The sequence below is a fragment of the Cervus elaphus genome, chromosome 19 (assembly GCF_910594005.1).
Source record: "Cervus elaphus chromosome 19, mCerEla1.1, whole genome shotgun sequence".
Taxonomy (NCBI): domain Eukaryota; kingdom Metazoa; phylum Chordata; class Mammalia; order Artiodactyla; family Cervidae; genus Cervus; species Cervus elaphus.
The window spans coordinates 22,790,792-22,811,923 of NC_057833.1; the positions used below are offsets into that span (position 1 = coordinate 22,790,792).

A 21,132-nucleotide genomic window follows, 5' to 3' on the forward strand; every position below is an offset into this window, starting at 1 on the left:
AACTGGAATTCCATCACCTCCACTAGCTTTGTTCACAGTGATGACGAATGATGTTAAAAACCCAGGTGAGGAAATGACTGAGGTTAAGTCAAAGACTCTGCTCCTTCTTCTACTTCCTACTATGTCTTGAGAAGAGCATTTCGGTTGTTTCTTTACTTGTGAAACAGGGATTGTCATAGTACCGCCTTCTTAGAGTTCTTGTGAGGATTAAATAGGTTAAGTAAAACCTAGAACATGTAATTGTCCTTGGTATTCTCTATTTCTCTTTTATTTATAATTTCTTACTTTTATTTATATTATCACCTCAATCTGAATATCATCGATTGCCTAAAAGCCATCAGCACTGCCAGTCATTTGTATTTAGGAAATGAGATTTTATCCTGCAGGACTCTACACTATTAAAGACAAAAATGTTAGAGACAACTAGTCCTAGACATACTTTAATCCATGATACATCATCTCTCTTTTTTGGCCACGTGGCTTGTGGGATTCCCTGAGTGGGGGATCAAACCCTAACCGGGGATCAAACCCAGGCGCATGGCGCTGAAAGCAGGTAGTCCTAACCACTGGACCACCAGGGAATTCCTCATCTTTTTGTTTCTTTAAATAACAGCCACACCATCTCATAACTCTTTGGGGGGCTAAGTATATAGAAATAAGGATCTGAATCACACGCTGCTATGCTGCAAGGAGCAAAAACATTAAGTATGAGACTGGGAACTCACCCCTCTCCATCTTGAGTGGGCCTCTATGCTGGATGGGAGGTCTAGTCCTCCAGCAGAAAAGACCCTACCCTAGAAGGCAAGTCAGAGATGCCACAATCAACCCAGCCACCATCATGTCATAGTCTTTCCTGCCTTCCCCCTTAGGCTGTGCGTGTGTATGTGGGTGCATGTATTAATAACCAAGGGCTTGGTTTGGTTTAGTCACTAAGTCGTATCTATCTCTTTTTGCAACCCTGTGGACCTATTGTTACCAAGCCAAGTTCATTTGCCTGAGAACAAAGCAAGTCAAACAGTGAGAGGTGGAGGTTTGCAGCAAAAGACGGGTTTATCATGAATCAGTCAAGTGAGGAGAAAGAACAAATCACAAATCCACCTCCCCAAAGACAAGGGACTTGGGATATTTATGAGACAAAGAAGCAGGGTGGCCTGAAGTATGGGGAGCATGGGGAAAGGTGATTGTAGACTTTTAAAAGTGAGATAATTGTCCTCTGTGCAGGAACAACTAAACTACACGCTGCCTCCTGGGATACATGCTCAGAATTTGGTGGCATTAGCTCACTCTGGGGGCAGAGTTCTCGAGCCTCTGATGGCAAATGGTCACCGATCAAACACGCATACCTAGGTACATGGTCAGTACTGCCAACCAGTCTTAACTGACTGGGGTGCCAACTGGTCAACAGCTGACTTCAAGTTCCTGAAAAACAAACTGGGCAAACATCTCAAGACTCTTAGTGAGAGATACTATCCATAGTGGTGGTGAAGGGTCTCTTAACATTGTTTAGGCTACACAATGCTTTTTGTTAAAAAACTAAGTGAGCTTGGTCAGTGAAGGCAGGTTAGTTTTTTTATTAAGTAGGTTATAGTTTAATGGATCTAACTGATAACTACCCTTGGTTTCACAGATTCTAATCCATCATGCCAGCTCACACATGGCTGTTACCTATGCCTATGGAAGGCTTGATCCTCCACCTGCCAGTCCTAAAACTTCAAAGTTCCACCAGGCACAAAAGTGCCCACTGGTCTCTCCTTATTTAGAAGGGCAGTTCATCTCTTGAATTTAATTCTGTTGGCCTTTACATCTACAACTTTATGCTGGATTTAAGGAAAAATGCAATTTTTGTTTTGTTTTTTGGCTGCATGGCTTGCAAGATATCAGTTCCCCGCCCAGGAATTGGACCTGGGCAGTGAAATTTTACCAGGCAGTAAATGCCTGGAATTCTCTCCTGTAGACCACCAGGGAACTCCCCCAAATGCAATATTTTAAAATGCTATTTTTCCTAGTGTTTTCTCAGTGTTTATGGTAAGAGCAATGATCTTTTGCAGCCTTCTATACCTCCAACCTGAAAATAGAATCAAAATAGGCATTTCTAAAAACTGAAATTAGACAAACCAGACAATCCTTTTTTTTATCAATATGAGTCAACCTAGGTTAAGAGAAAGAGGAATCTACGCTTCGATTTATCTTCCAACATGAAACACAAAACCCTACATTTTATGTTGTGTCACAGTGAGCACTAAATTTAATCAACTAGATTTCAATTTTATTTCTCTTAAGGATACTGAATCTGGTGACAGGTAAAACTCTGATACATGTTTCTTTCTTTTCGCAATATTTCAGGTTTTGAATATTTGAACTTTCCATTAGAATAATGTCAAGTGACAGCACAAAATGCGAACATTCATCTAGAATTCAGCAGAAAAGTGATCCACAGCAGGTCTCTGATAGGATATTTTTCATTGACGGTTCGAATCAGAGCTTGCTTACTATTCCAACAGACATTTTAGCATTAAGAGAATTAGAGGAAGTGCATTTGGAAAACAACCAGATTGCAGAAATACCCAAGGATATTCAGCATTTAAGGAAGGTCAGGGTTCTCTACCTGAACAAGAACAAGCTGAAGAATCTATGCCCGGAGCTGGGAAGGCTGAGCAACCTAGAGGGCCTGGACCTGAGCGACAACCCGCTGGAAGCCTCGTCCCTGCCAGTGCTTAGCGGCCTCCGCCAGCTCCGCGAGCTCCGCCTCTACCGCACCGACCTCGCGGACATCCCCGTCGTCATCTGCAAACTCCTTCACCACCTCGAGCTGCTCGGACTGGCTGGAAACCGCCTGAAATCTCTGCCCAAGGAGATAGTGAACCAGACCAAACTGAGGGAGATCCACCTGAAGCATAACCAATTTGCAGCGTTCCCTCTGGAGCTGTGTGGTCTCTACAACCTGGAGATCATCGACCTGGATGAGAACAAGCTCACGATCGTCCCGGAAGAGATCGGGAACCTGACGGAGCTGAAGAAGTTCTACGTGGCCTACAACAGCCTGGCTGTTCTCCCGGAGTCGCTGGGCCAGTGCACCAAGCTATCGGTGCTGGATCTCTCCTACAACCGCCTCCACGCCCTCCCGCCCACCCTGGGCGAGCTCTCGCAGATGACGGAGGTGGGGCTGAGTGGGAACCACCTGGAGAAGGTGCCGCGCCTCCTCTGCAGGTGGACCTCGCTCTTCCTGCTCTATCTGCGCAACACCGGCCTGCGGCTGCTACGCCGCTCCTTCCGGCGCCTGGTCAACCTGCGGTTTCTCGACCTCAGCCAGAACTTGCTGGAACATTGTCCGTTGCAGATCTGTGCGCTGAAGAACCTGGAAGTCTTGGCACTGGATGATAATAAAATATGCCAGGTACTGATTCCTTGCCCGGCTGTTACTATGCTGCCCGGCCCTACATTGGTGTGGTTCCGTGTCTAAACATCAGAAAATTCGAGCTGAGTGTACGAGTGAAAAAGGTCATCATTCATGTAACCTTTCCCGTCTGAATAGCTGCAGTAATCATAATGGTAGCTGATGTTTATTTGCAGTATGTAGGTGCCAGTCACTGGGCTAAATGTTTTTTGTGTATTATCACATTGAATCCTCACGATGACTTTTTTTTAAATTTAAATAGCCTTTCTTTTTTAGGATAGTTTCAGATTTATAGTCAAATTGAGAACATATTTCAGAGAATTTTCACATATTCCACACTGAGATTCCCCAACAATTAACATCTTAGATTACTATGGTACATTTGTTACAATTAATAAACCAGTATCGATACACTTTTATTCACTGAAGTCCATAATTTATCCATGTTTCCATAGTTTTGATCTAATCTTTTCCGTTCAGGATCCCATCCAGGTTTCTACATTACATTTAGTTTTTGCGTCCCATTAGCTCTTCCTGGCTATGAAAGTTTTTCAGGCTTTCCTTGTATCTGATGACCTTGCCAGTTTTGAGGTGTACTGGCAAGCTATGCTGTCGGATGCCCCCACTATTGGAACTTGTTTGATTTTTTTCTCATAAGACTGGAGTTATTGGTTATTGGGAGGAAGATTAATCTATACATTTGTAATACAGTTTAATTGTCTTGTCACACTCTGCTTTCCTTCCTGAGATCCTCTGACTTCCTGCATGATTTTTTTCTTAAATTGCATACATTACTCACAATGACTTTCTGATGTGGGTGATATCATCCTCAATGATATAGGAGCAGAATGAGGCATGGGGCTTTTAACGTGTCAAGGCCACATACTGATAGAGTCAGAATTCCAATCCATAACATTGGACTGCAGGGTTCATCTTCCAGAGCTCTGACACATGCAGCCTTAGGCCCTAATGTTCCAAAACCAGATAACTGCAAAACCAGATTAGTCCTCAGAGAAGCTCTCCCATGTGTGTGCAGGGTGGTGTGTTCAGACATTCATCATAGTATTGTTGATAATCATGGCTTATGGGCGATAATGTGAATGTCAGTTGGGAGAGAAATTTGCAAGTAAATTGTGGTATATTTATATAATGGAATATTATACAATAGTTTAAGTGAACTGGAGCTATATGTGCCAATGTGGATAAATCTCAAAATTGTGATGTTTATTAAAAAGTAAAACACCTAATTGCAGAATATTGTGCCACATAGAAATCTTTAATCACACAAAACTACATATACACAACATATAACACATATTTTATGTCCCCTGCATTGCAAGGCAGATTCTCAACCCCTGGACCACCAGGAAAGCTCCTTATTGTTTTTTAATATTTGAAAATTTGAAAGAACAGAGTTCTGTTAAAAGCAAAAGACTATTCTGGAGAGAAAGAGTGGAAGGTTTAGAAACCAACAACGGTAACTGAATATCATGTTTGTTTTTCCTGGTTGTGAACAACACTCTCAATGTGTATCTTACACATTATAAGTCCTAGCTTTAAAGTTGTTTTTTGTTCTTTTTGAATCTTTTACTTGATTTTCAACTTTTAGAACTTTGGGATTTTTTGTTTTGTTTTCCTCATTGTTAGAGAGTTTCAAAACTGGAAGTAAACATTTTGATGATGACTTTAAGATTTAGGAGAAGAATCTAGTACTTAATTTCAACTCATTATACATAGCAACCCATCTTGGAGGATTTTAGAGTTTCTATGAGAAGCCCTCTGCCCATCCCCAACTCTTCTGCTGCCAATTTAAGAATTCCTGTTACAGTGAGTCTGTCATTCCATAGTGGGAGTGAAAGTATCAGAATATAAAGTGCCCTTGGGCGGTATAACACAGTTCACTTAAATCCTATTGAGTCATGAATGATACCTAATGCTCTCTTGTGAGACTTTTCAAGAGGTCAGGGTGGAGGAGAGAATCACACACAGATGGTCTCTTAGCAAAGATTCAGTTCAGTTCAGTTCAGTCGCTCAGTCGTGTCCGACTCTTTGCGACCCCATGAACCACAGCACGCCAGGCCTCCCTGTCCATCACCAAAGATTAGCCTCATCTAATACCAAGCTTTACTGCAAGTCAGATTGCACCAAAACGTGGACATGTTCAGTGTTATTATGTTGAACATGGAAATTTTCATATACTAGCACTTAATGATTCTTCAGTTCTTATGATGGTATTACTGTGTTTTTTGTCTTCCTTTCTCAATTTCCTATAATTCCAGTCCCTCTAGGAACCTCCCAATCAATTCTCTCTCTAATGACACATGGCCTTTAAGCCAGCTTCTTCTTTCTCCGACCCCCAAATTTACCTCATGGACTTTTGGCACTTGAAGCCTAGCCAGTAGCTTTTTCTTGCCTAGATGGAGGCGAAAATAGCTGACTTTTCATGTATACCTAGATGGATTTTATGTGTATGGTCCATTCCTATTGTTGACTGAAAAAGTGATGCACAACCTAAAAGTTGAGAATTGTGTTTTATTTGGTGGACAGAACTCAGGACTTAAGCCCAGAAAGCAGCCTCTCAGATAGCTCAGAGGGACTGCTCCACAGAGATAAGGGAGGAGCCAGGATATGTAGGACTTTTCACGACAAAGAACACATAGTCAGAACCTCAAATGATTTAACTGTTAATTAAAGAAAACCAAATTCTGACTTCCCTGGTAGTTTAGTGGCTAAGACTCTGTGCTCCCAATGCAGGGGGCCCAGGTTCGATCCCTGGTTGGGGAACTAGATCCCACATGCCACAACTAGGACCAGGTGCAGTCAAGAAACAAAAACAAAAAAACATTCACCCCTAAAAAAACCAAATTCTCAAATTAATTAATTCAGTGCTATATATGGGAAGATGCAAGAGTCTAAGTTCATTGAAATCATGTATTTCAGTGACTTCATTGAAATCATTCTTTTGATATGAGCCTAAAAAAGATCTTCACAACCCAGATAATCACGATGGTGTGATCACTCACCTAGACCCGGACATCCTGGAATGTGAAGTCAAGTGGGCCTTAGGAAGCATCACTAGGAACAAAGCTAGTGGAGGTGATGGAATTCCAGTTGAGCTGTTTCAAATCCTGAAAGACGATGCTGTGAAAGTGCTGCACTCAATATGCCAACAAATTTGGAAAACTCAGCAGGGGCCACAGGACTGGAAAAGGTCAGTTTTCATTCCAACCCCAAAGGAAGGCAATGCCAAAGAATGCTCAAACTACCGCACAATTGCACTCACCTCACACTCTAGTAAAGTAATGCTCAAAATTCCCCAAACCAGGCTTCAGCAATATGTGAACCGTAAACTTCCAGATGTTCAAGCTGGTTTTAGAAAAGGCAGAGGAACCAAAGATCAAATTGCCAACATCCACTGAATCATTGAAAAAGCAAGAGAGTTCCAGAAAAACATCTATTTCTGCTTTATTGACTGTGCCAAAGCCTTTGATTGTGTGGATCACAATAAACTGTGGAAAATTCTGAAAAAGATGGGCATACCAGACCACCTGACCTGCCTCTTGAGAAACCTGTATGCAGGTCAGGAAGCAACAGTTAGAACTGGACATGGAAGAACAGACTGGTACCAAATAGGAAAAGGAATATGTCAAGGCTGTATATTGTCATCCTGCTTATTTAACTTCTATGCAGAGTACATCATGAGAAATGCTGGGCTGGAGGAAGCACAAGCTGGAATCAAGATTGCCAGGAGAAACATAAATAACCTCAGATATGCAGATGACACCACCCTTATGGCAGAAAGTGGAGAAGAACTAAAGAGCTTCTTGATGAAAGTGAAAGAGGAGAGTGAAAAAGTTGGCTTAAAGCTCAACATTCAGAAAACTAAGATCATGGCATCCGGTCCTATCACTTCATGGCAAATGGATGGGGAAACAGTGGAAACAGTGGCTGACTTTATTTTGGGGGGCTCCAAAATCACTGCAGATGGTGATTGCAGCCATGAAATGAAAAGACGCTTACTCCTTGGAAGGAAAGTTATGACCAACCTAGACAGCATATTAAAAAGCAGAGACATTACTTTGCCAACAAAGGTCCATCTAGTCAAGGCTATGGCTTTTCCAGTGGTCATGTATGGATGTGAGAGTTGGAATATAAAGAAAGCTGAGGGCCGAAAAATTGATGCTTTTGAACTGTGGTGTTGGAGAAGACTCTTGAGAGTCCCTTGGACTGCAAGGAGATCCAACCAGTCCATCCTAAAGGAGATCAGTCCTGGGTGTTCATTGGAAGGACTGATGCTGAAGCTGAAACTCCAATACTTTGGCCACCTGATGTGAAGAGCTGACTCATTGGAAAAGACCTTGATGCTGGGAAAGATTGAGGGCAGGAGGAGAAGGGGACAACAGAGGATGAGATGGTTGGATGGCATCACCGACACAACGGACATGGGTTTGGGTGGACTCCGGGAGTTGGTGATGGACAGGGAGGCCTGGCGTGCTGCGGTTCATGGGGTCGCAAAGAGTCGGACACGACTGAGCGACTGAACTGAACTTAGCTACCTAAGGCCAGTATTCAGATCTTCCCATCCTGAGTTCCCTCAGGGTTCATGGTCCAGTAGCCGCAGTGGCTCAATGGTTGCTACACCCTTTGTTTACTGATTTGGCAGACAACATTTTACATTTACACTATGAGTAAACGCAGTTTCGGAATGCTTACAGCTCAGTTATACTGTCAGCAATAATTGTTCTCACCTGATGCTCTGTGGGCTTTCTGTACATCCAAATTTATTTCTGCTATAATATGACTATGATGGCATTAATTATTGGCTCTTGAATATCCTGGAAAAAAAGTCTTTAGATATTCAGTGGGATTTTGAAAAAGTAATGCTAAACCTATGAGCTAAGATACAGCAATACGAATGAAATGACTGGGTTATAATGAAGTGGTTAGGTTAATAAATCTTTCCGTGTTATTTAGGACTGCACTAAATGTAGATGCTTTGTATTGAAGGGATCTAAGGGCCTGATGAAGAATTTTGAAATAGCCAAGAAGGAAAGCTTAAACATCAGTGTCTCTGGAGGTTGACTTGTTCTGAGTTTTCTTTTTCTAGATCTAAATAAAACTGGAAATGTTTTATAACTTTTTAAGAAAATGAGCCCTCACCCTACATAACAAGGAGGAAAATGTCTTATGGTTTATTCCAAGTATTTGAAATTTTTGCCTACAGGTCAAAAGAAAGCCTACTATGGGGATAATCTATTCACTAATTATTTACCTATTCCACCCTAATCTAGGGAGAGGTTGGGTTGAGCTGAAGTCTACTAAACATTCTCATGAAAAATAGAATGGCAGGTTAGGGAATGGGTGGGAGGAAAGCCAAGGGTTAAACAGGGACCTGTGAGGAAAGGTTGCCCAGTGAAGAATAGAGCCTGGTAACAGAAGTGGTTCAAAATGAATGAAGTTATTAACATTCAGAGTTGGGCCTTTTTTTCCTACAAGAAAATAGGCATCTATGTAACTTATTCAGTAGGGTGATTGTGTCATGTATTTAAAAAATGAGATTTTTCATGTGGTTCCAGAGGGCCAGCAAGAGGTCAACAGGGGATGTATTAGTGACACAGATTTTGGCAGAAGAAGGAAATCCGGGTATGTAGAAGGAAATCCAAGTGGTCTTCATCCAATGATCTTTTCATCCCAGGAGGTAGTGTTTAAATAAGAGCTGGATGGCTAACTATGGAACATATCCAACCACCATATTAGAGGGTAAGAACAGAGACATTTTTAAGGCCTTCCAACTCTGAAAGTCTAGGAATCTGTGCAATGCCTGCCTAATACCAGGGCTCATAGCCTTGGGATTCACTGCAGGGCAGAAGATACGATTATAATGGTTTTCATTGTTGTCCTTCCAACTGGTATTTTAACTAAAGTTTCAAAATTGCTGATCGAAAGCCTTTTAGGATGGAGGTCATGTCACTAAATTGATCAGTGCCAATAACTGAATTAATTATGAATATTATAGTTGCAATAATATACTAATAAGCTTTGTACTTTTTCTTTCAGTAGTGTCAAGCATTTGCTACACCAGAGTTGAAAAATTTGCAATAACATAGGTTAAAAATTGCTCTAACTTTATCCAGAGCATGAAAGTAAAGAGCATAGAGGTTTGGGGAAAAGTAGAACTCCAGACATTAGATCTACAATTACAAATACTATATATGCAAACATATGGGCCAACTCTGCATCTGCAGGAGATGCTAAATTGCTCCCTTTAAAAAAAAAATCTGCCTCAAAACTAAAAGCCCAATTTATTTTCTTACTTTTAAAAATTATCCTGATCTGAAACTTATCTTCTTGAAATATTTCCAGTTACCTTCAGACTTCGGTTTACTTTTGAAACTGAAGATTCTTGGACTAACAGGAAATCAGTTCTCTTCATTTCCAAAAGAGATCCTTTCTTTAGCGTCTTTAGAGAAATTATACATTGGCCAAGATGAGGGAGCCAAACTTACCCATCTGCCAGACTGCATTAGGAGACTACAGGTAAGCCTCCCCAAACGAGCAGGCAAAGAAGTATATGCCCACTGATTCCTTGGCTGATACTGAGAAAACATGGCTGTATTCTCACAGGTTGCATGTGGAATCATCTGTACTAGATTTCTAGCTCCCAGCAAGGAGTCATTATTACATTTTGAGGCTTCCACTGTCTTCCTGAACAACTGCAGGATCCACACTTGAAGAACATTTTATTGTGACTGGTCTTGGATATGTCAGGGCATACTCATTCCTTCTGTGTGGTTTGGCATGTTTTATTTGCAAAGTTGAGCCATACCACTCTCCAATCAATTTCCACTTTTTAAAAGTATTCTCTGAAAGTTGTACTTTTAAACTGTCATACAGATGTACTTTTAAACTATCATACAGATGATGTGGCCAGGAATCTGCATTTTGCATGAGAGAGTCTGATTCCCCTTCCTGCATGGTGGAAAGCATATCATGGTTTATTTAACTATTGCAACAGGTTCCTGCTGAAGATGGGTCCACAGCACTATGCTAAACCTCAGCAAAGCAACCATATAATGTTATTCAAAGTAGGTATACCGATGTGTCTTTATGTATGCATGCTTTAAAGCATGATTTTTTCATGTTCCTGGTGCTACACTTTTAATAATGAAGTAGGTATAAGCCACTACATAGCTCCCAGTCATGGAACTGAGTAATGACACACAGCACAGGTACTTCTCACCTATTCCTAATTCTTCATTCCTTTGCTCTGTGTTCACAGAACTCCTTTCATCAATACGCTCCTTGTACATGTCATGCCACACTCTCCAGAATCTTAGGGAGAAATGCAAGCATTAAATTTTTACCCAGTGAATCTGAAAATAGTCAACCTATTCTCTGTACATTTTGTCTACTTCCACATGGGCCATGTTGGGTTGATAATTGAGGCAATTGCAGTTCTATAGTAACTGCCACAGATAATTAGGTATTGAAAGGGAACAAATTATATTTATTGTTAAATGATCCAAATTGTTTTTCTGCATTAAGTTCTAGTGAAACAAATAAACACTGGATTCCCATGTTCTCTTTTCCCTGCATACCTGGGAACCATGATCAATGGCTTAACTCAAGATTAATTATATTTTTTGTTGATGATTCTTTAAATGTGTTTTCCCCTTAATCCTAATGAATACTATTCCCATTGAAAGAACATGGGAACTCATAGGTGATTCTAGTTACCATAATTCTTTTATTATGGTATGATAACATACTCTTCTGTTATTTCAGAATCTTAAAGAACTGTATATTGAGAACAATCATCTCGAGTATCTGCCTGTATCCTTGGGATCAATGCCTAACTTGGAAATTCTTGATTGCCACTGCAATCTAATTAAGCAACTCCCAGATGCTATTTGTGAAGCACAAGGTGAGAGATCTTTGTAGATCTACAACACAGTGGAGTTTGACTAGCATTTCCTATGATGGAAGGCATCCTTGTACTGCTAAAGATCAGTCTCAATGTTGAGGAGACTTCCCTGGTGGCTCAGACGGTAAAAGCTTCTGCCTACAATGCGGGAGACCTTGGTTCAATCCCTGCGTTGGAAAGATCCCCTGGAGAAGGAAATGGCTACCCACTCCAGTACTCCTGCCTGGAAAATCCCGTGGACAGAGGAGCCTCGTAGGCTACAGTCAGTGGGGTCGCAAAGAGTCAGACATGACTGAGCAACTTCACTTTTCATCATTGAGAGCTTAGACCTACCCCATCATCTCCTTGCAGAGCTTCTTAGTTAGTGATACGGGGAAGGCAAGGCACCTGATTGGTACAGCTAAAAGCCTCACAAAGGCAGTTAGTTTATTGGGAATTGAAAAGAAAATATCAACTGCTATGAAGATTGGCATTCATCTTCATAGCCATTATACTGTGAACCAGAGCTTGCTGAATACCTATTATCTGCCAGAATTTGGGCTTGGGGGTCCTGTCGTAAATTTGCATTAGATGACTAAGTCACTTACAAGAAAAAGGAAAAGATTGACCCAGAGTAATGAAATTAGCAAGGTAGTTGGGGCTGGGGGAGTTGGGGGTGGACGTATTTGATTGACATGAAAAATCATACATCATTCATATTGGAATAGCAAATATTTTCCACTAGGTTAAACCACTCTGTATTTGTAAAATTAACAAGTTTTTGCTGAGATCCTCCTAGAACCAGATTTTTTAAAATGTTTCTTTGCCATATTGTGCTGAATCTTCAGGTGTATAGATATATTTTCAAACTGTGACTATTCTTTAATGAAAGAAAGATGAAGGAATATGAGTGGATTCTGTTGCCTACTCACGGGACATTCCAAGATTAGCAGCAGGACTTCCCTGGTGGTCTAGTGGCTAAGAATCCACCTGTCGATACAGGAGTCACAGTATCAATTCCTGGTCTGGGAAGATCCCACAAGCAAGTAGGCTTGTGCACCACAACTATTGAAACCCAAGCTCCCTACAGCCAGTGCTCTGCAGCAGAAGACACTGCTGCGAAGCCCACACACCACAACTAGGGTGTAGCTCCCACTTGCTGCAACAAGAGAAAGCCCACATGCAGCAGCCAAGACCCAGCGCAGCAAAAGATAAATTAAAAAAAAAAAAAAGAATGGCCACAGGGTTGGATCTGCAATACTCCTTAGTCATCTCCTGATTCTGTCCTTAATCTCTGGAGGAATGGAACATTCTCAACATTTTTTAGTATTTACTATTTTCCTGCCTCTAACACTTATTCACACTGACTTCAACAACTCTGAGTTGTTATAAAACATTAAATTTTTTTGTTGCATAGTCTAACAGAAAATAAACATTTCAAAGTGTTTGGACTAAGCAATGTATGCTTTAGTTTTGCTAGTTTTTAAGACAAATTCATTATTTTTTTAAAAAATCATTTCAGCTTTGAAAGAATTACGGTTGGAGGACAACTTGATCACTTATCTTCCGGAGAATCTGGATAGTCTAGTGAATCTAAAAGTTCTAACACTAACAGGCAACCCCATGGAAGAACCCCCGATGTCAGTGTGTGTCAGAGGCACTGAGGCTGTATGGGAATACCTTAAAGAAAGGAGAAATATGAATGAATTGGCAACAAAGGTAAAATAAGCAATGATTTTGGATAACATATCCATAGTTTCTCGGAGTACGGTATTGCTAAACTTTACAGATTATCCTATAGGGCTGCTCTTTGCACATCTACACTTTGAGAATTGTGATTCTTACTTATTGAATACTTTTACATCCTCAGGGCTAAGCAAGAGATTTTTGAACAAAAATCCTAGCATTTTTTTTTTTTTTGTCTTTTCTGTTCCTTTTCTCTTTGTCAGATAAAAAGCCAACAAACAGGCAAAAGAAACCAAAACATCAAAGCCCCAAATGATCTAAAACTGTTGGGCTTGTCACTGGAGTGAAAGGCTTATGTTAACTCAGTCAGATAAGCCTGAAAAGTTAAAAATGAAAGCATTGTGGAGCACAGGTCTAGGGGCCAGCATTCTGCTCTGCCACCAACACAGCTTCAAAGGGTTAAGATCCTCATTGCCCACTAAGCCAGTGGAGATATAAGGATACCCCAGAGCCCAGGAATGTGTCCATTACAATCAGTATTCAGTATTCTCCATTCAGCTGGTCCAAGCCTGCATCATCTCACCCCCAGATGACTGTATTATTCCTCCAACTACAGTCCCTTGTTACTTGCCTGCTTCCCCTACCATATATATTCTTCCAGTGAGCAGTCAGACCTACGCTGTTGAAACCTAGGTCAGATCTTGTTGCACTTTGCTGAAATCGACAACTCCCCATTTTACCTGGAATAAAAATTAGTCTTTGGTCTGTAAGACCCTTTATCAATGGCCCTCAATCAAATCAGACCTAGCACCCTCTCTTCTCTAATAAATACTATGCGAAACCTACCTTACTCTTTTTAAATTAGACTCATAGATAACATAAGCTACCACAAACATAATTTTAATAATCAAAATAATGCCCAAACTTAATACAAAAGAAAAGTAGTTTATATTTAAATATTAATTTTAATATGTATATGCTCAGGGATGACTATGCTGGAAGAATGAAATTACTTATTACTCTTAGGATACTTTCTAGAAGTATTTTGAACAATGTACCCTCTTGTACATTTTAAAATTGATACTAGAACTTTTTTTGCCATTAAGTTTAGGGACTTCCCAGGTGGCTCAGATGGTAAAGCGTCTGTCTACAATGCGGGAGACCCGGGTTTGATCCCTGGGTTGGGAAGATCCCCTGGAGAAGGAAATGGCAATCCACTCCAGTACTATTGCCTGGAAAATCCCACAGACGGAGGAGCCTGGTAGGCTACAGTTCATGGGGTCGGCGCAAAGACTTGGACACGACTGAGCGACTTCACTTTCACTTTCACTTAGTCATTGCAAAGGATTTACTTTCCAATAAATTTTTTATATCATCTTAAAATATTGTTGTTAAATCAATATTTTAAATGTATCTAATGGATTCTAAATACCATTATAATTTGATATCAGTAAACATCAATTTACAAAATATTTGAACAAACTCTTCCTTTACATGCAAAACTTTTGTCATTTATTTTTCTTCTTGAACATGTATTTCCATTCTACTTTCCCTTTAGAATTGACCTTAATAAGTGCGTATGTATATATCAGTTCAGTTCAGTCACTCAGTCGTGTCCAACTCTTTGCTACCCCATGAATCGCAGCACGCCAGGCCTCCCTGTCCATCACCAACTCCCGGAGTTTACTCAAACTCATGCCCATCGAGTCGGTGATGCCATCGAGCCATCTCATCCTCTGTTGCCTCCTTCTCCTCCTGCCCCCAATCCCTCCCAGCATCAGGGTCTTTGCCAATGAGTCAACTCTTCACATCAGGTGGCCAAAGTATTGGAGTTTCAGCCTCAGCATCAGTCCTTCCAATGAACACCCAGGACTGATCTCCTTTAGGATGGACTGGTTGGATCTCCTTGCAGTCCAAGGGACTCTCAAGAGTCTTCTCCAACACCGTAGTTCAAAAGCATCAATTTTTCGGTGCTCAGCTTTCCTCACAGTCCAACTCTCACATCCATACATGACTACTGGAAAAACCATAACCTTGATCAGACGGACCTTTGTTGGCAAAGTAATGACTCTGCTTTTTAATATGCTGTCTAGGTTGGTCATAACTTTCCTTCCAAGGAGTAAGCGTCTTTTCATTTCATGGCTGCAATCACCATCCACAGTGATTTTGGAGCCCATATAGATATATATATATAAAATCTAAATAATTAACTGATGAACTTTCATCTTTCTAGGCTACAAAAATACTTATGTAAATTAAAATTTTTTTTTCTATGATCATAGCACTTTAACATTCTGGATTGAATCTTTGTGCAATTAGTAGTAGTATACAATTGACCAAAACAATATAAAATCCAGTATAAATTTTGATATTCAATTATTTGACATATAGGATTTAGGGAAAGATTTTTTTCACATAGTTTATATGTTGTTGTTCAATTGCTAAGTTGTGCTCAACTCTTTGTGACCCCATGAACTGCAGCAAGGCAGACTTCTCTGTCCTTTATTATCTCCCAGGGCTTGCTCAAATTCATGTCCATTGAGTTGGTGATGCTATCTAACTATCTCATCTTCTGCTGTCCTCTTCTGCTTTTGCCTTCAGTCTTTCCCAGCATCTGGATCTTTTCCAATGAGTCAGCTCTTCAAATCAGGTGGCCATAGTATTGGAGCTTCAGCATCAGTCCTTCCAGTGAACATTCAGGGTTTACTTCCTTTAGGATTAACTGGTTTGATCTCCTTGCAGTCCAAAGGACTTTTAAGAGTTTATATATCCTTGCATAAATATTACTTACTACTAGAATGAAATAGGGCTTGGCATCAGTTCCATTCCTGTTTTTTATTTTCAGATGAAATGCTGAGAAAGCTTGTTCAAATTCACAAGTTGACAAGAAAAAGAATGGAAAAAATTTGTTTGCCTGTATTGTTTTGCTTTAAATGGCAGTGCTTCACACATCTCTGAACTCCCTCCAGATATAGCCCCCTGAAATTAGATAGTAGGCTCTCAGCTGACAAATCAACTTCAATTTTCTTGAAGGCAAAGAGCTGGAAACCACCTCTCTTATAAAAGGATCGGTTACCCAGTCCTTAGAGCCAACATCAATACTACTATTTTGAATTACCCCCTTTTCAGTGCCCCAGAGGTTTTTGGAGTCTTGGGCAACCCACCCTGGTCAGATTCAATTGGATGAGGGGCTGCCAAAGGGGCAGTTGGGAAGGGGTGGTGGGACTCAAGGTGAGACTGGAGGATCAGCAGTTGTGTTCCTTGGCAGACACATTTTAGGGAGGGAGACGGATGAGAGTTGAAGCTCTGGAAATGAGTTGCTTCCAACCTATCCAAGCCTGCACACACTTGGAAAGTCTCTGTAGACCAGAGTAAGTGGCGCACAATTGAACTCTGTTGAATCTTAACACACAAAAAGCCTTGTGAATCTCTGGAATCCCTCTCCTGGGCACTGCTGCTTCCCTGGAAAGTCACCACCTTAGCTGGTCTGCCTCTTTCAGGCTCCATCTCATCCTTCCCATTTTCACTTTACTCCAAGACTCATGCATGTTCCTGCTTCTCTGTCTAGAGGTGCTTCCCCCCCGGGTGTGGGCAAGACTGCAGCCCTCACTAAGTTCAGTCTCTGTTCAAATATCCATACACCTGTCCTCAAGCCCCCTTATATAAAACAGCATACCTCCACCCACCTCATTCATTCATTCAACAAATATTTACTGAGCTGCAACTATGTACCTGGCACTGTTCTAGGCACTGGAAATACATTCCTGAACAAAATGGACAAATATTTCTGTCCTCATATTGCTTAAAGCCTGATGTGGTAAGAGTAAGAACATGAAGTATAACACATAATATATGTTAGAAAGTGATTTCTAAGTGATATTAGAAAGTGATTATGTTGTTTCTAACATAATCCTATATGAGAAAGTGATTAAGTGGTATTGGAAAAAAGCTCAAGCTAAGGGGAAGTGAGGTTGCCAGAACTTGTGTGTGTGTATGTATTATAGGGGTTTTATTTTATTTTTTGGTCAAAACATGTACTTAGATAGGAAAACCTGGTAGAGTTCAGACTGCTCTTCCATTTCACTGGACAACTAAAATAGCCACTTACTCTATTTAGTCTCCTTCCATCTGATCTTGCTCTGTTAGCTGCTGCTTCCTTTTTTTTTTTTTAATTTTTATGTTATATTGGGGCCTAGTTGATTAATAATGTGTTAGTCTCAGGTCTAAAGCAAAGTGATTCAGTTATACATATATTAATATCCTTTTTCACATTCTTTTCCCATTTAGGTTGTTACATAACATTGAGCAGAGTTACCTGTGCTATACTGTAGGTCCGTGTTGGTTATCCGTTTTAAATATGCAGTGTGTACACGCCCATCCCAAACTTCCAATCTCTCTCTCCCCCCAACCTTTCCCCTCTGGTAACCGTAAGTTTGTTTTCTAAGTCTGGGAATGTATTTCTGTTTTGTAAATAAGCTCATTTGTATCTTTAAAAAAAAAAGATTTATAGAGGTTTCAGTTTATTGATATGGTCAGTGTAGGATTCTTTGGGAAATTGACTGTCTCAGGCAACTATTACAATATATCATAGACTGGGTGGCTTGAACAACAGAAATTTATTTTCTCACGTTCTGGATGCGTGAAGTCCAGGATCATGGTACCAGCAAGGTGAGAGCTTCCCTTCCTGCCTCACAGATGCTGCCATTTCACTGCATCCTCCTATGACAGGGAGAGCAAGCTATCTGTCCGTTCTTGTAAGAGCACTGATTCCATCATGAGAACCTCACCCTTTCGACCTTATCTAAACCTCATTACCTTACAAGGCCCCATCTCCAAATACCAACACACTGGGGTTTAAGACTTCAACACATGAATTGGGGGGAACATAAGTCAGTTCATAGCAATGACCATCAAGCAGGTTCTTGAAGTGGAGACATGAACCATCTGAATATTAGGAAGAGTGTTCCAGGCAGAGAAGGCAGCAAAGGCCAAGGTCCTGAGCTGAGATGGTGCCTACGTGCATCTGAGCAGCAAAGAGGCCCGCAGGGCTGGAGCGAGTGAGCAAGGGGAGAGTGAAGTGGTCCGGAGGGTGGGGGAAGATCGATAGGGCTTTGTAAGCAAGTGCAAAGACTTGAATTTTGGTTTTTTGTTTGTGTTTTTAAGAAGTGGATTTATTTAGAGAGATACAAATTCCAGGTGGTGCAGTGGTAAAGAATCCATCTGCCAATGCAGGAGACGCAAGAGACACAGGTTCGATCCCTGGGTTGGGAAGATCCCCTGGAGAAGAACACAGCAACCCACTCCAGTATTCCTGCCTGGAGAATCCCATGGACAGAGGAGCCTGGTGGGCTACAGTCCATGGGGTTGCAAAGAGCTGGACAGGACTGAACTGACTGAGCACACACATATACACATTCAACAGACAAAATGTTGTTGGTCTCAAAAGGTGAAAAAGACCTTGGGAGAAACACTCCACAGAGAAAGCATGGGCTGTCTCAGGAGGCAGGAGACCAGGACTTGAGTTTTATTCTGAGAGAAATGGGGAGCCACTGGCAGGTATGAAGAGTCTACTAGAGGAGGGATGTTCCTGGGTGGGTGTTAGGAAATACGATCTCAAGAACAAGTGAGGGCTCTGTAGCACAGGGGACTCTGCTCAATATTCCATGGCAACCTGGGTGGGAGGGGAGTTTAGGGGAGAATGGATATTTGTATACGTTTGGCTGAGTCCCTTCATTGTTTACCTATAACTATCACAATAGTAATTGGCTATACCCCAATATAAAATAAGTTAAAATTTAAAAAAAAAGAACAAGTGACAATTCCCTGTAAGTAGGAGCACAAGTGGTCCCGGAACAAGAGAGAAGGCAGAGTACGGGCACACGCATCCCCCATGCTGTGCAGTTACCCCCGTGGCACTTGTCACCATCTGTCATATTATACATATGTTTATTGTTTATTGTCTTTCCCTCTCACTGGACTGTGAGCTCCACCAACTCAGTGATCCTGGTATTCAGCTGCTGTTTCCCTAGAACCATGCCTGGCATGTAAAAGCACCAAATACTTTAAAAATGCTTTGCCTGGATGACTGGCCAACTGAGAAAGAGAGAAGATAAGGTTTGCAGTTCTAGCTATATTCCATTCTCCATATTTTGAAAATCACATATCACACACCAGAAAAAAGAGCTGTACCCGTCCCCAGTCCATTATGATATGAGCTGATGCTGTTCTTATTTTCAGATTCAGGCTTGGTGGCGTGGAATGATGGTACGCAAAGGATGTGGGAGATTTGAAGAACTGCTAAAATTGCAGAAGAAGGGAAGGAATTCTCCAAAAGATAAGAAGGGAAAGAAAGATGTAAAAGGAAAACCTGTAAAGAAAAATAAATAATTCGATAAATGTATGAATTGAGGTAATGAAACCTGGTGGATTAAGAAGGCAAAATCTCTAGGAATTAGATGCCTATCATATAAAAATTATTCACAGAGTTATCAGTTCAGTTCAGTCACTCAGTTGTGTCCGATTCTTTGTGACCCCATGGACTGCAGCACGCCAGGCCTCCCTGTCCATCACCAACTCCCAGAGTTTACTCAAACTCATGCCCATCGAGTCAGTGATGCCATCCAGCCATCTCAAACTCTGTTGACCCCTCCTCCTCCTGACCCCAATCCCTCCCAGCATCAGGGTCTTTTCCAATGAGTCAACTCTTCGCATGAGGTGACCAAAGTATTGGAGCTTCAGCTTCAGTATCAGTCCTTCCAATGAACACCCAGGACTGATCTCCTTTAGAATGGACTAGTTGGATCTCCTTGCTGTCCAAGGGACTCTCAAGGGTCTTCTCCAACACCCCAGTTCAAAAGCATCAATTTTTTGGCGCTCAGCTTTCTTCACAGTCCAACTTTCACATCCATACATGACCACTGGAAAAACCATAGCCTTGATCAGACAGACCTTTGTTGGTAAAGTAATGTCTCTGCTTTTTAATATGCTATCTAGGTTGGTCATGACTTTCCTTCCAAGGAGTAAGCATCTTTTAATTTCATGGCTGTAATCACCATCTGCAGTGATTTTGGAGCGCCAAAAAATAATGAGACAGTTTCCACTGTCTCCCCATCTATTTCCCATGAGGTGATGGGTTATAGTTACATATAAACATAAAGATTCTTTTACTGAAATGTTTATGGATAAAATGCTTTGATGTCTGGGAATTGCTTCAGAATAATAGCAGAGAGAGATAAGTGTAGATGATCCAAATGAACCAATAAGTGTGCTTAGTCACTCAGTCATGTCTGACTCTCTACAACCCCATGGACTGTAGCCCACCAAGCTCCTCTGTCCGTGGGATTATTTTCCAGGCAAAAATACTGGAGTGGGTTGCCATTTCCTTCTCCAGAGGATCTTCTCTACCCAGGGATCGAACCCAGGTCTCCTGCATTGCAGGCAGATTCTTTACTGTCTGACCCACCTTGGAAGCCCTAAAATGAACCAAGATCAGCCATAAATTGTAATTGTAAAAGCATGTGATAGGTACATGGAGGTTCACTATACTATCATGTCTGCTTTTAAAACTCTTAATTATGAAACAGTTCATAGGATGTTCCGAAGAAATGTGCAGAAAGGTCCATGCACCCTTCACCCTTCCTCAGTGTTGATATCCTCCATGACTATAGGAACGGACACCAGTACCATCCACAGGGCTTATTCAGATTCCGTCACTTATACATGCACTTGTCACTTATTTGTGAGTGTGTGTGTAGTCCAATGCAATTTTCTTACATGCAGCTTTTGTGTAGCCACCACCACAATCAAGATACAGAATTGTTCTATCACCACTTGTGCTATTACCCTTCGTCACACCTACCACCTATCTCTCTTCCAGCCCCTAACCTGTAATTTTGTTATTTCAGGAGGATCATATAAATGGAATCGCATAATAAGTAACATTTGGGGACTGGCCTTTTTATTTTGCATAATTCACTTCCAGTCCATCCAAATGGTGCATGTAGCAATAGTTCGTTCCTTTCCGGTTGCTGAGTAGTATTGCATAGTTTGCTCACCATCCACCCATTGAAAGCTGTTTCTCTGTTTCCAGTTTTTGGCTAGTATGAATAAAGTTGCTCTGAACATTTACTCAGAGAAGTGAAGAATCATT

At 41.2% G+C, this 21,132-nt stretch overlaps 1 protein-coding gene and 1 non-coding gene across 2 annotated transcripts; both read left to right on the forward strand.

The window, feature by feature from the left end:
* Positions 1-2,374: 2,374 nt before the first annotated feature.
* LRRIQ4 (leucine rich repeats and IQ motif containing 4) lies at positions 2,375-21,123 on the forward strand. The gene is given in 9 exon segments (XM_043875071.1): positions 2,375-2,899; positions 2,901-2,993; positions 2,995-3,240; positions 3,242-3,394; positions 9,758-9,931; positions 11,180-11,318; positions 12,820-13,016; positions 19,221-19,352; positions 21,073-21,123. Coding segments are annotated over 9 exon segments (1,710 nt in total).
* Positions 6,106-6,178, forward strand: TRNAG-CCC. Its single transcript has one exon. It is a non-coding gene; the product is annotated as a tRNA-Gly (tRNA).
* Positions 21,124-21,132: the final 9 nt, after the last annotated feature.